Source organism: Oryzias melastigma, linkage group LG12, assembly GCF_002922805.2.
Source record: "Oryzias melastigma strain HK-1 linkage group LG12, ASM292280v2, whole genome shotgun sequence".
NCBI lineage: Eukaryota > Metazoa > Chordata > Actinopteri > Beloniformes > Adrianichthyidae > Oryzias > Oryzias melastigma.
Genome location: NC_050523.1, coordinates 14950598 through 14965019, shown reverse-complemented (window position 1 = coordinate 14965019; position 14422 = coordinate 14950598). Strand labels below are relative to the sequence as shown.

General features: G+C 38.9%; 1 protein-coding gene and 1 long non-coding RNA gene across 2 annotated transcripts; one reads left to right on the top strand and one right to left on the bottom strand.

Annotated features, from left to right (window-relative positions):
• Positions 1 to 1533: 1533 nt before the first annotated feature.
• LOC112162860 lies at positions 1534 to 4231 on the top strand. The gene is made up of 2 exons (XR_002922173.2): positions 1534 to 2505; positions 2594 to 4231. It is a non-coding gene; the product is annotated as an uncharacterized LOC112162860 (long non-coding RNA).
• A 1566-nt stretch (positions 4232 to 5797) lies between these two features.
• Positions 5798 to 14217, bottom strand: urm1 (ubiquitin related modifier 1). Its single transcript, XM_024298676.2, has 5 exons — positions 14068 to 14217; positions 10556 to 10626; positions 7419 to 7500; positions 6244 to 6292; positions 5798 to 5902 (listed from the first exon to the last, which is right to left on the bottom strand). The coding sequence occupies exons 1-5, from the start codon at positions 14100 to 14102 to the stop codon at positions 5834 to 5836; spliced, it is 306 nt and encodes a 101-aa protein (XP_024154444.1). The 5' UTR covers positions 14103 to 14217; the 3' UTR covers positions 5798 to 5833.
• Between the last annotated feature and the right edge of the window lie 205 nt (positions 14218 to 14422).

The window sequence follows — 14422 nt, the reverse complement described above, 5'->3', positions numbered from 1 at the left end:
CACAGAGGCAACTGCATGAAGCGCAATGGTCTCCCACTGTTTGTATGTGTACGCACACGCTCACCCCTCCCCGGCGTACACCGCCGGGACCAGCAGCCAACATGAAAGCCACTGAGCCAAAGGGCCTTGATTCAGCGAGGGATGATCAATGATGCCTGTGTGTGTTACTGTCTGTAACACTTAAGAAGTTGCAGAACACATTTAGTCTGGGGAAAAACTTAGTTTTTTTCAAGTTTGCAGAACTACAGTCGATATGTTTTATGGGGAAAACAGTTTTATTTTCATTATACTGTGATGGAAATGGAAAAGGGGTGTAATAATTAATCGACTTCATCAATAAATTGATTTATTTTCTGACAATCCAATCAGATCACTCTGTCTTAAAACTCTATACTGTTATGTCCTGGATCGATTTTAGGTCAGTGAATCGAATCGTTCAAAATGAACCAAAATCAAATTAATCGTGTCAGCATCCAGATATAAATGAAAATGTTAAAATGATTTGTTACTCGCCTAAAAAGAACGGTCTTGGATAAATTGCTTAAATTCACATAATGTTTGAAACATGAATATTTTAATCTGTTTTTCCTCAAATCCTCTCGATCAAATCCGATTTTTTTGTTAAATTAAAGCAAAAAAAAAAAAAAAGAAAAAAAGCTTTTCACTGAATAACTGTGATATTTGATTATTAAAATGGAAGAATCCAATAAAAGAGTGCTTTATACACTTGAACAGTTTTGATTGTTTAAAACCAGATCAGTCAGGTGCAATGTGAACAGCTTCTCTAAGTGGTTCCGGGCAGCGTTTTGTGTTCAAGTACCCCAGAAGAATTCAAATCCAAGCAGACCCCAAATAATCCAGGAGAATCAAACCACCCTGCAGCCATATTTAGCCCAAGCATCATCAGCGTGAATGAAGGACGCCAGAAGTGAGTGAAAGTGGACCCTCTTGACTTCCTCCCGCCTCTGGAGGAGTCAGAGCTTTAAAGAGAGGATTGGGGATGGAGGGGGGTTTGCTATTCCCCACCATTAAAAAAAAGAGCAATGAATGAGACGCTGGTTGAATGAATGGGAGGCTGGCCAGGGTGAGAGGGACTCTGACTGTGCGGAGTTTCAGAGGTTAACTCGGCTTCTTCAGAGGGATGAAAAGAAGGGGGACGGATTGGGCTTTAAAGAGGAGGACCCCCCTCCTCCTTCTCCTCCTCCTCCTCCTCCTCCTGCGCTCGGGGCGGGATCAGTCAGGATGATTTATTGGAGAGAGGCAGGGAGAAGGTGGCGTTTGAAAGCATAAAAAAAGGGCTGCAGCGCAGACGCAGCACGGAGAAGTGCTGATGTGCACGACATGTGGATGGGACTGGTTCTGGTCCACGCGCTCCCCTCATATCTGGTCAGTGGTCTGCATTACGCATGATCAGAAAAGCGTGCCAACACCTCAGGGAAGATAACCTAAAAATATTACAAAGCAGTACACACCAACTGCACACTTTTAGCGCGCGCAAAAACATTCCCTGACCCACTTTGCGCATTTCTTTTGTTTTAAATAAGTGTGACAATCACGGAGAAGACACGGCTACTGTTGTTGCAGGGATTACGCACACTTTGCTCCCCCTGCCAGTCACCTGTCATCACATAATGCTCTCATTTTGCTCGCGCTCTCCTCCACAGAGGCCCTACAGTATGAGCCGGTGGCCTCGGAGGCGCAGAGCGGCTGCGCTTGGCGCTGAAGGCGCCGCTTTATTGGCTAAGTGCTGGATACGGCGTTGCACGAGAGATGATGCAAAAGGAGAAATGCCACACAGCGTGGTCAGAGAGTCAACAGTATCAGGATTGTAATCTTCTTCTCTCTTTTTTTGGCTGGAGGGAGAGGAAAATAGGGCTGTTGTGTCTTTAAGAGAAACTGCTGGTCCCTCATCGCAGCTGCTGGCGTGTGTGTGCGTGTGTGTGCGCGCGTGTGTGTGTGTGTGACACAGAGGACAGGGGAGATTCATTACTTAAGCAGTACAATGGACATTTATCACCCCGTGGTGTTATTCAAATTCAGTACCAAGCGAGGACCTTCTCCACTCCTCTCTCCGCCTTGCGTCGCAGACGCATCGTTTTTTTCTTCCCCCTTTTTTTTGTTGGAGCAAAGAAAGAAAAGGCAGGAGGGCAGAGAGGCTCGCAGTTGGTCCCAGAGCTCCGTGAAGGATGGAAGGAGGAGGAAGAAGAAGAGGAGGAGGTGGCAGTCCGGTTCCTGCACCGAGGCGGCTGTGGATCGCTGTGGATCCGTGAGAACGCGCAGCGCGCCGGGGAGCTGAAAACCAAGGACGCGCCGACGGAAGCTGCGTGTGCGTGTGTGCGTGGGGGGGCTTTTGATCGCACCTTTTCAGCAGAAGCTTAAAACAGCAGAGGAAAGACGACAGCCTCCATTCAGCACCCAGAGGGATTTCTCTCCTTTTCTTTAAGAACCGTGGAGAAACCATTGTGCGTCTTAACTCAAGTCTTCCTTTTAAAAAAAACGGCGCAGGTGCAGAAATGGCGCTGCTTTGGCGCTTTTTTTAATTGTAATTTTTTGGGGGACAATTAGATAAAGCTTTTTTTTCTTTTTTTTAAAGAAGGATGACCTTTCACCAACAACTGCAGTGGACCTTCAGCCATCTTAAGGGCCTGCAGGGATGTGGACAACTTCAAGAGGAGGAAAGAAAGAATGAAAACATGGGGGGAAAAAGTCTAAATGTTGCATTTTGTTTAAAAGATATTAATTGATTGTGTTTTTCCTTTAAAAGGGAACAAACAGGGATTTATTTGAGGAAACAAGTTGCACTTAAAGTGTTTTTTTTCCTTTAAAGAAGAGATTTCTCCAAGGAAAAAGAGAAAAATCAAAGAGACAGTGCTGAGTCGTGACAGGTCAGAAATAATGCACAGTAAAGCAACTCCTTATGAAGATGGAAGGGAGAGAGGAGAAAAAAGGGGGTTTTTCTGTGTCATGGAACAGGCAGAGCTGTCAGGGAGGGGGGGACAGCCGGAGCAGGTGCACCCAAGAATAAAAAATAAAAAAGGGTCCACGCAAGATCTAAGGGAATCTCTCGCGACTGATTGTCCAAACGCAATTCTTGAGTAAAATCCAATCCGCCCCCAAGAATTGTGTATGGACATCTGTTGCTGCAGATTCACATTCATCGCTGCCGTCGAGATTCCAGGCCTCCCCCCCTGAAAGAAAGAAAAAAAACCCAAATAAGGAGTGAACCGGAAGGCCTTTAGTCTGGTTTTGTTGTTTCATCTCAGGTAAGATGCCAAATTGCATGAAAAAAATGATCCAGGAGGAAAGTTCCTTTATGTTATTTATTTATTTATTTTTTTGCCTCATAGGGGATTTTCTGGGGTGTGCTCGATTAGAGTTTACACTTTGTCGAAGATCTAATCAAGACTGTTTGTTTTAAAAGGTAGATATCGACTGCAAGGATTGATGTATTGACTGTATTTGGAGAAATAGAAGGAGGCAGGGAGTTCACAGGGAGGCCCGCGCGCCAGTTTAACCCTGCAACCTATGCAGAAAATCAACACTCGGATGGGGTTCATTTTTATTTGTTTTTTTTTTTAAGGAACTTCTTCATTCATGCTTCAAAATTTGTTGCATTTCAATTAATTTGCATGCAAAAAATGCAATTGAAACCAACAGAAGCCGATGATTGATGCTGTCTGTGCATCACGTGGCCTCTTGGTCCAGCTGGTTTCGCCCACTTCTTTGGATTTTTACTGAAAATTAAATTATTATGAATGCTTTTATTTTTATATTTTTAATAAGTTTTTGCTGCTGTGATAAAACATTTGTCATTTGTAGAAAAAAAAAACATTTAATTGTAATCTCATTAATTTATTTGAAACACACACACACACACCCACACACACACAAACACAAAGCTTGGCCCAAGTGTGTATTGTAGCAAAACATTAAAGGCTAACCTCTGCTAATTCCTGGGGATTAGTGTGTAATGTTTGGCTTTACGGGGATGCATCTGTGCTCAAATGTCTCTCCTTCCTTCAAAGATTATGGGCTTGTCTGACCAAAAAGTCATTGAAGACAATTTATAAATGTTTGTGATTTTTATTTATTTTATAAATCATTAGACATATTGATGGAAAGTGTGTTTTCCCTTACAAAAAATGTTTTTTTTTAAATAATAGCTGTTTTTTGTCATTTGATCAAATGTTTTTGTTTTATTTTACAATAAATGTGTGCACTTTAAACTACTTTATTCTGTGAATATTTGGCATAATTTGTTCACTAATTTATCCTGTTATTTTTGCTTTAAATACTTTCAAATAAATAATTTAAAGAAAAGCATAATTTTAAAGACCTAAAAGATGCTGTAAAATCAGAAAGAAATAACCATAATTTACGTTTTTTTTTGGTTGATGGTTATTTTATTTTTATAAATTTTTAGCAAAAATAACGTTGTTTTTTTTACATTTTATAATTATTAAATCTAAATGTTTAAGCTGATTTTTACACAGCTTGTGTTTACTTAAGTTTTTTTTGTCAAACATGGAAACCCCACGAGCTTTTGCGCCCCACAGCTGTGAAACCTCCACTTCTGGAGTCAGGACCAGCTTTGGATAAAGTCCACTTTCCTATCCTGATGTACACAAACCCTGCTCATCAGTTGTTTTGTGGTTTGTTTGTTTGTTTGTTTTTTTTTTTTGCAGAAATGAATGAGAAATTTTTCCTTTTTTAAGTGCGTAAAACCGTTCCATAATTAAGATTTGGGCTGTGAAATGATTGGAGAGCGTGCGCTCTGCCTCCAAAGACGCACGTGTAACGGACAAACTCCAAGTATCCCTATAGCAGACACGCATGGGATCATGCACCAGCTGACAGGGCGACACTTTCTCCTGTGGAACCCCCCCTCACAGCCTCATTTGCATTTCCTTTTTCCTGGCCATTATGGGTCGGTTTCCCGTTGCAAATCGCGCTCCACCACCGAGAAAAGGTTTTAGGTCGCCTCGGGCGTTGGAGGGAGGGCAGCCCGCAGGCTAAACCTCGACCTCCCGCAGTGATCCCGTGCTCCACACCCCGCCCCGCCGCCTCCATCTGCGCGCACACGCAAACATAAAACACATATATGTGGATATATGGCCTGTCCACCCCCCTTTTCCCTGCCTCCTCAATATCCCATCTGTAGGAGGCAAAACTGGACGCATAATAAGCCTAAAACGGGTGCGTAATCAGAGATTGAGGCCTAAATCGATCACTAATGAATCACTAATATGTTAGATATTCATTTATATTTTTGGAGCTAAAAGAGGAAGCACTAAATAGCTCAACATATTATCTAAAATGCTCAGTAAAATAGAAAAATAATGCCTAAATTAATGTTTAAGGAACAGCTGTTTCTCAATTGTTCTAGAAAATAAATCCGTGCAGGACAATTTTAAAGAAAAACAGGAGAATTCATGTTAAAAAATTAGGTTTATTTTTTAATCACACTTTCTGCAGAAAAAAATAAAAAAAATGATACCAGGAAAGAGAACAAACACAATTAATGTAGGAAAACAAAACATCTTAAATGTATCATGAATTACACTAATAAATGTGTAATCTTCTACGATATTTCTTCTTTAAAGTTCTGTTAAAAAAATGGGGTCCTCAGAGGTTTAAATCTGCTTTGGGAAGGAGTTTCCTGCATCTTGTGGATAAATTCCATTTTTTCCCAGCTTGGGTTGCATCTCATTTCTCCTCATGTCTGCCTGAAATCCTCAGCTGGACCATGCACATGTTGTCAGATGAGGGAGATTTTACAAAAAAAATGAGAGAAAGCTTAAAGTCCATTTATATTCCACTTTTATTTTTCTCCTTATCCTCCATGAAGAGTAGAAATAAACACAACGTTGTCCTGATCTTGCAGCTGATAATCCAGTTCTCCCTGTAGTTTGGAAAAAGACAAAAATATTCACATTTAAAATGTTTCCGTCAAAATGGATGTGTGTATTACAACATCCAGAAAATTCTGTCATATCAGAGAACATTTAAAAATATGGAGTTAGGACAAACAAGAAGATAATTTAAAAATGAAAAGCAACACTGCAGATTACACAAGTCGAGAAGAAATAACACATTACTGATGAACAAACAAAATTTTTAAAATGTTTATTTTTAATGTAAACATAATATTTCAGCATCAAAATAATGTGTAAACGGACTGAAACATCTGCTAAAACCCTAAACAGTCTATGACATCCTGACAGTGAACGTGACTTTGCTCACCATCAGCTCCCAGTCAGCGTCATTGATAAGCACCAGAATCCCAGGCCTCCTGTTGGGAACAAAAAAAAAACCTGTTTCAATCAGAAGTGACACACACACCCCAAAAAGAAACACACACAAATAATCTAAAAAAAAAAATACACAAATCTACCTTTAACAAAAAAAGGATACTTTTATTACGCAATAATAAAACAAGATAAAAAAATTCAGATTTTTGATTAAATAATTAAATGTTAGACCTCTTATCCTCAAATTTAAAATAAAAACCTAAAAAAGTCAGCTAAAATTACCTTTATTGTTTAAATATGTTACATTAAAAGTGTTTTATTTCTGTTTTTTTAAACATAAAATGTCTTGAAAACAGAAAAAATTATTAAACCATTTAAACTGCTTTTATGCAATAGATTTAAAGTGAAAAATGTATTTTTTAGGCAAACAACTGTATTATGTAACTAAAAAAAATAGAAAAACTGGGTTTAAAACCCACAAGACCTTAATGGCTGCCTGGGCAACGGAGCACCAAGAAGATTCGTGGTAATAAATCCACTCTCAATAATAAACAGAGAGGAGGATAATGGGTTTGATGGTGGAGGGCAACAACAGGCACCTTTGGGCGCCGTTGTTCAAAGGGATGCTTGTTTATTTTTTCCATTCAGAGGCAACTTGAACTCATGTGCGGGCGAAGATAATGCCGCAGACAGACGCGCGTGCCTTATCCACCTCGCAGACCGCCTCTGACGTCACACAGAAAGGGCAGCGTGAGAGGAAGCCGAGCACGGGGACGCATCCAAAAAAACCGATTTGAGAAGGAGAAAATAACAGCGTAAGAAAAATGCTGAAATAATATTGGAAAAAATACAAAAAAGTGCAGAAAAATGTCTAATTTTTACAGGCAATCCTGCTTTTTCTCCGTTGGTTGGTTAGATGGTGCTATAAATAGTCCTGCACAAAGGCAGCTGTAAAGAAGTCAACCAGTCCTGTACGACTGCAGCGAGTCTGCACTGACACACACATGTACACAGGTAATCATCTCAGAGCCGAACCGCTCGTTTCATCAAGGTTTCCGACCGGCGATCTCCTTGCTGCTGCGGCACACTGACAGCAGCTGGAATCAGGTTTGACATGGAGGTTGTGCTTTAGCAGCCGGGCCGGGTCCACAGGAGGACGTCACTCACACTGAGTCTCCCTGAACAAAGAGCTCGGGTCGCTCCTTCAGCAGGTTCCTTTGGATCCACACCAGCAGCTGCCTCATGCCCCCTAAAAAACACACACAGAGGAGCACCTTTCAGTCACAGACTTACCTTGATCCACCACCTGTCTCACCCCCCCGGCCTGAGCGCACATCTTTGAGGAAAACCTGGATTTACATTATGAGGATTGGCTTGGTCCCTAAAAGAGAAGCGGCTCCCCGCAGTGACTGTGTAAACAGATTTATGTCTCGTGTCCACATACACACACAAAACGCAGACAACGGGGGTGATATGTCAGAGGTTAGGGGTCAAGGTGCACGGCTCCAGCCTCCTGGTCGATGTGACGCGACGGGGCAGCAGGCGGGACAGGGGGTGCACGTATGTGTGCGTCTGGGTATGCATATTTATGAGTACACGAGTATGATGGGGGATGTCGGAGGAGACACTGGAAATTGGATGTTGGGGGGGTTTGATTAGAATCAAACTTGCTTTTTATCTCAAGATAAAAGGAGTTTCCTTAAAAAAATGTAAATAAGAAGACTAAAAGTGGGTTAAAATGCAGCAAGAGCAGATATTTAGAAGGTTTAACAGGATTTTTTTAAGTAAAGGAAGGCCTGCTTTGATAAATTTCCTCATCCCATTTAATGCAATGAGTCACATCTGAGGCTGGATATCAGTGATGCTTGAATTTTGCATGAGTCTGACCTCCTCAACATTCACTCTGACCTTGTCTCAACAATGGGCTGAGCCTCGCTCAGACCGATCACCTCCACAAAGGCGGCCGCAAAGAGGGGTTTTAGGACAAATCCCCGCTAAACAACCAACAATGAATATATTAGAGTTTCAACCGCCATTAACATAAAGATGTAAGATGATACTAAAGCTTCAGACTCTGCATTTTTCTTGCACTTTATTCCCAAAAAAAGGCAAATAAAAACAGCGAGTTATGATTTATTTGGTGGGTTTGTTTGTTTGTTTGGTTGTGTAAGATGTGAAGCTGTCACTGCGATGGCGATTCCCAGGAAACATCCTGCCCCAGTGCTGCAGGTAGATGGAATCACCACGTTAGATTGAAACACACACAAAAAAGGTAGAAAGAGAAGAGGAAAACGAAAGATATACGGTGAGGAAAATAGAAAAAAGGAGGAAGAGTAAGGTTAAAGAGAAAGGGTAAAGAAGGTATCAAGGGGTCGGGCCTTTTTCTGGACACATTTGCTTTCATGTTTACTTCACAAATTGCATGTTTTTACTTTATTATATCGATTAAAATGAAAAATACACAAAAAAAACATCTCTAAATAATTGCTTTCTGCAAATTTTCATACAAATTTGCCAAAAATCTTCCGTTTGTGCTCACATGAGTGAACAAAACACCAATTTTCTAACTTCCTCCCCTTCAAAACAAACATGAAAAACTGTGTGTGACGTATCCGCGGATAAAACGAGTTGGGAATTGCCGGCTCATGGAGGCTGAGCGTGCGCGACAGCAGCAGCAGATGATGTATGTGAGTGGGTTCATGTGTGTGCAGGTTAATTGCGGTGCTGTCCGTCGGCTCGGCGGTGTAATGACGGCGCCGGTTCGCTGCGGTTCCGGGTCTTCCCATAAAGGAAGACGTATTCCTCATCTTGCAGCGCATATCCGGCACAGTCCTGGAAATTGACCTGGACCTCAGCGGGGCTAAAAACAGAACTAATCACCGCAGCGGCAATAACTCCTTCTTTGTGGCCGGTTCTCCTGCCTTGGACTGTTGGTATTTTTCTCCACCATTACCTCTCATATCCCCCAACACACATCTTTTTTAAAAATATATTTTATGTGCTCCCTCTTCTGTTTTTTCACTTTCTCCCACCTCAAATTTACAAGTTTTATATGAAGCTTTACAATTTTGTGATCTTTAGCTTTTTCAGATCTCTAGAGGCTGAGATGTGGAGACAGGAAGGTGAACGTTTACGGTTCTGACAGTCCAGGTAGAACAGGGGACGAAAATGGGGGACAAACAGATGCGAAAGGAAAAATGCGTCACCCGGTTTGTGATGCATTCTGGGATGTAGCAGCGCTGCGTGGGTGTAAAGGACACGGTGAAGGCGGGCAGGGAGGGAAAAGGCGCCATTTTGATGGCGATTCAAAAATCTTCCCGCTTTTTTTTTGCCGCCCCCTTCGTCCTCTTTGTGCGGCGGCGGTCGTGTGAAGGGCAGCAGTTATCCATCTTTTAGTTCATGTGAGGGGGGCAAAAAAAAAAAAAGATGGGATCTTTTGACTGTGGGGGGGTTGTGGTGCGTACGAAAAAGACTTAGGTAGAGAAAGGGGAGGGGGTGGGGTCTTTCAGTCGAGGGTCATCAATCATTGGCTGGGGTCAAAAAAGAATTACGACAGATTCAGAACCACTTATGGCTTCAGTGCACACCCCCCATACTCATATAAACACAAACACGGGACATTTACACACAAAACTAAAAAATTTAGATGATGACACACTCAGTAAAACACAACCAGAGTGAGCGCACGATGGAATCAGGCAGAAAATGTACAAAAAATGAGTCTGATTAAGTGAAAATTGTAAAAACGAACAGGCAGACACACAAAAACACACAGGTCGACTGGTGTGGCAAGGTCATATGAGCCCGACATTCCCTGTTCTGGTCAACTTTTGTCTCTTTGTCGTCGTGGTAACATCAGCACCCAGTACGAACAAGCTTTGTCGGGCCAAATACCAAAGACACATATTTCTCATTTGTTCCTTTCACTTAGATGAACAAAAAAAAGTAAATTTTGGATTTTTTATCCTCCTCAATATGAATCACTAATAAATAAAACTGAAGTGTCAACATTTTGCAATTGAAAAGCATAAAATTCCACTATTTATTACCTAAAACCTTTTTTTATTTCTACTTTTGAGTAAAGCTACACACATATATAACATCTAAACCTGCAGAAAAGTTGAATATGTGGCAGGAAAAGATCATTCAACCATTAAAAGAGGAGCTGCAACATTAAAGAGTCCTGTGAATAAAAGTTAGACGTCATCGCAGCAATCCTGCATCTGTGTGCCAGGTACAAACAACACCTTAGTTATATATATATATATTTTTCTGATCTGGATTAATGGAGTAAAGACACTCACAAGGTTCTGGTTGGCTTGGAAGGGTCACATGGTGTTCTTTCACGCCATCGAAAAGCAGCTCTGCTCCTCCTCTGAACAGAAAGAAAGATTCGCACAGCTTAAAACAAGGATTGAGGATACACTAAAAATATATAGATGGGGCTCAATTGTTACAAAATCTGCTTTGCAATCATCACAAATGCACAATATCCCCACAAAAAGTAACACAAGAAGGGTCTAATTTGTGTTTGATTCATAAGCTTAATTCTGTATGTCTATATGCATGATGGGAATGGAAACCTGTCATATCTGTATTTCTATTGTTTTGAAATTGTATTTTTGTCGTCATTTTAAGACTATTTTAAACAATTATTTTTAACAACAAACAAGCGTCCAATGTATTTTTTTTTACTAATACTACAAAACAAATCATACATATTATGTATGTATTATGTAATACATGTATGTAATACAAAAAACACATTTTATATAATCTTTGTGTATTTAGGTATTGTGTTTTCATAAAGGAAAAACTATAACACTTTATAATAACAGTCCTTAATAAGCTTTATTAACACATTAACAAACATTATTAATGTGTTTATAGGGCGTTAGTAAGACATTTATTAGTACGATAAGCCAAATTAGGCTTATTAACATACATGGTGGGATTCAGTAATATCCAAAGAGAGACCGTAGTCTACAAATGCAATGTTAACAAACGGCTTATAAGCGTAACAAATTTATTAACTATCTTTGTAAACATTATATTGAGTTTTTTTGCAGCACCTCATCTTAAGTGTTACTGGTAAAACTTTAAAAACAGGGAATCACAGACATTGTTGTTTTGCACTCTTGCTTCATCATATTTAATGAAAACACAACAAATCCTTTAATTTCAAATTATGGTCAACAAGCCATAAACATGAATATTTGAGGAGCTTAGATATTTCTGACCACAGCAACACAGTGGTTCATAAATCAATGCTGGAAAAGGAAAACAAAAAAACAGCATTTTTTAAAAAGGTCTTCAGCAGAGTTAGAAACTTCCTGTTAAGACAGTTGTGCCGACTTTGGATCTGATAAAAACACAGCGGACCAAAATGAAACTAAATCAGTACTGTTTGAAGAATCTTGGATTCCATATCTCCTTATTTTCTCTAAAATCTTGACATAAAAAATATGTTTGACTGAGCAAAAGTTATTAATCTATATTCAGATGAGAAGCTTCTTTGAGTTTCTGTCGTACAGGTGACACAACTGAGTATCAAACCCCTAAACCTGAATGAGTTCTCAGTTTGGTTTGTTTCTGATACTTTTTTATCTCTATTTTCCTTCTACAGATACAGCACTCTGTGAACAAGCAGCTTCTTTAACAAAAATCGGAGTGTCAGCAACTGTTTTCTCTTCAAGTGTCAAGCCGTTAACAGATATCAGCGATCCAGACTGATGGAGGAAAACATTCACAGGTGTTTCAAATGTATTAATCTGATTATAATGAACTGCCAGGAGTCTGAAATCACTTACTTTGCGGTGACTTTATACATTTTTGATAATTATTTTTAGGATTGTATGAGTTTTACATTCTAAATACTTAAATAAAATAAAAAACAAACCCTTAAAATAAGTCAGTTTGTGTGAATTTAATCAAGTTTCACTCAGAAAAAAGACATTCAAAAGCTAAAACTTGAAACTGCTGTTTGTTTTTATAGCAGCTATCTAAATTAAATCTCATGTGCGGTGTGGAGTAAATAGGTTTTGTTTAATCATATTGATTATTTCAATTAGTAAATATATTTTTGAATTTCTGAGTGCTTTTCTGAACTCTTAATTGAACATTTTTCAATAAAAATGCCTACTGACTTTTGTCTTTTCAATATTTTTTTTTTGTTTATGCTTATTTTATTATCCGTTTTAAAATCCGTAAATGTCTACAATAGTTTGCCAATGCTTAATTCTTGTGACTAATGTTTTCTTCAGAGTGTTTGATACAAATGTGCTATAAACTCTGACGTTTTATTCAAATGTTTTCTATACATTTAGTGAACTTTGTATAATTACTTTCATCTTAAAACCTTCAGAAATCTCTAAGTCTTTCTTAAAAAAGGTTATAAATTTAAGAAAACTAAAATAAAATATAATATTAGTAAGATTTTTTTCATCTAGTCTCTGAACAATACTATTTTTTGTTATACTTTCTGTTTTGCTTTTTGCTACACAGGATCTACTTTTTACATTTACCTTCAAATTACTATTGCATAAATATTTTTACTTAAATATTTGTTTTATAATAGTGCATGATGATTTAAGTGTAGCATCACTTCAAGCATCTAGTCACTAGTCCATGAGCAGGAGACTTTAACATGCCTGTCTAGTCACAACAACCTGCCAGTTTATCTGCCTATTTCACTGGTACACATTTACTGACAGTTCCCCAAAAACAACTTTGCACCAACCACCACAACTAACAGGTAGAGCGAACAGTTATAACAGTGAACAGTAGGAGAAGTTCCGCGTCTGAGCTCCCAAGTTCAGTGTTACAAACAAAACCCAGATAAGATGTTAATGTCCAATTGAGTAAAAAACAAAACAAAAAACAGAAAAATCACTGTAAAAAGAAACCCTGGGTTTCAATGTCACCACCTCCCTTTGAATTATTTATCTACTCTCCTGAGATTTGGAATGTCGAATTTCAGCAACATTCACCTAACAACCAAACCTGCTGAATACAGTAAAATGTTCAAATACAAAAACAGTCTTTACTTAATGTCTGATCAGTTTTTCTTTTATCGGCGTTTTTATTAAACAGAGCCAGATTATAATTTGCACTTTGAGCAACTTGCATTTACTTTCTTTGGAGATGAACTGCTTCTTGTTTCAGGTCGGAGCTGATTTCAAAGAGAAAATGTTAGTTATTTTTGATTCAGTGTAGTATTTTAATTAATAAAATGATTAAATCAAACATTTAAGAATTGTACATTAATTTAAATCGTTGGCCAATGTAAGATGAAAAGATGGTATTAGTTGCCTTGCTTACGGATAATGTCATTTTGAATAGTATGATCCAATATCAAGCATTCCTGGGTATTATTGTTTGGTAACTTTTAATTTTGTTCTCTTTGTATTTCATGTAAAATAGCCAATGCCTTTTTTTTCTGTCAATAATTGTATTGATCAGGCAGCCCTCGTTTACAAGATCCCCAGTTTTCCCTTCCAAAAGTATATAATAATAATTTTTAAAACTGTTTGTATCTTTGAAAAGTTTTAGCAATAAAATAAAAAAATTACATTAGCTAGACAAACTTAGTACAAATCAAATGTCTGAAGCTCTCTTCCCTTCAGTTAATTAAGCTAAAAACATTCAACAACCAGCTGAACTGTTCTTTGATGTATTCAGTCCTACTGCTGCAGCGCTTCCAACAGCAGAGCTCTATATGCAGTTCACACGGAAATAACTAAATTGAAATCTCTGTTGTTTTTAAAAGTCATAAATATTTTAAATATTTCTCCAAAAATACTCTAAAGTGGCATACCCAAACTCCAGATGGACTGACACAGGCGCTGCCATGTTTTCCGCTTAACCGGAAGTATAGAAGAGATTACCGGAAGTTACGTTTCGTAGTTCATTTATGGCCTTGATTTTTTTGTTAAATATCCTAATTGTTTAATATATGTGTGTAAGTTTTTCTACATGCAAAATAATTCTATCTGAGATTTATTCGGCTAAAAGGTCTCTCTAGAGGTTGAGGAAAGGAGAAGAAAGCGGATGTGACGACATTGGTGTGGGTGGGGACTGGAGAACAAGGAGGAGAGGGTTGAATGGAGGCGGGTGATTTGCTGAGGCAACCCCTGTGAAGGGAGCTGTGGAAAGAAAAAAAATTATACAAT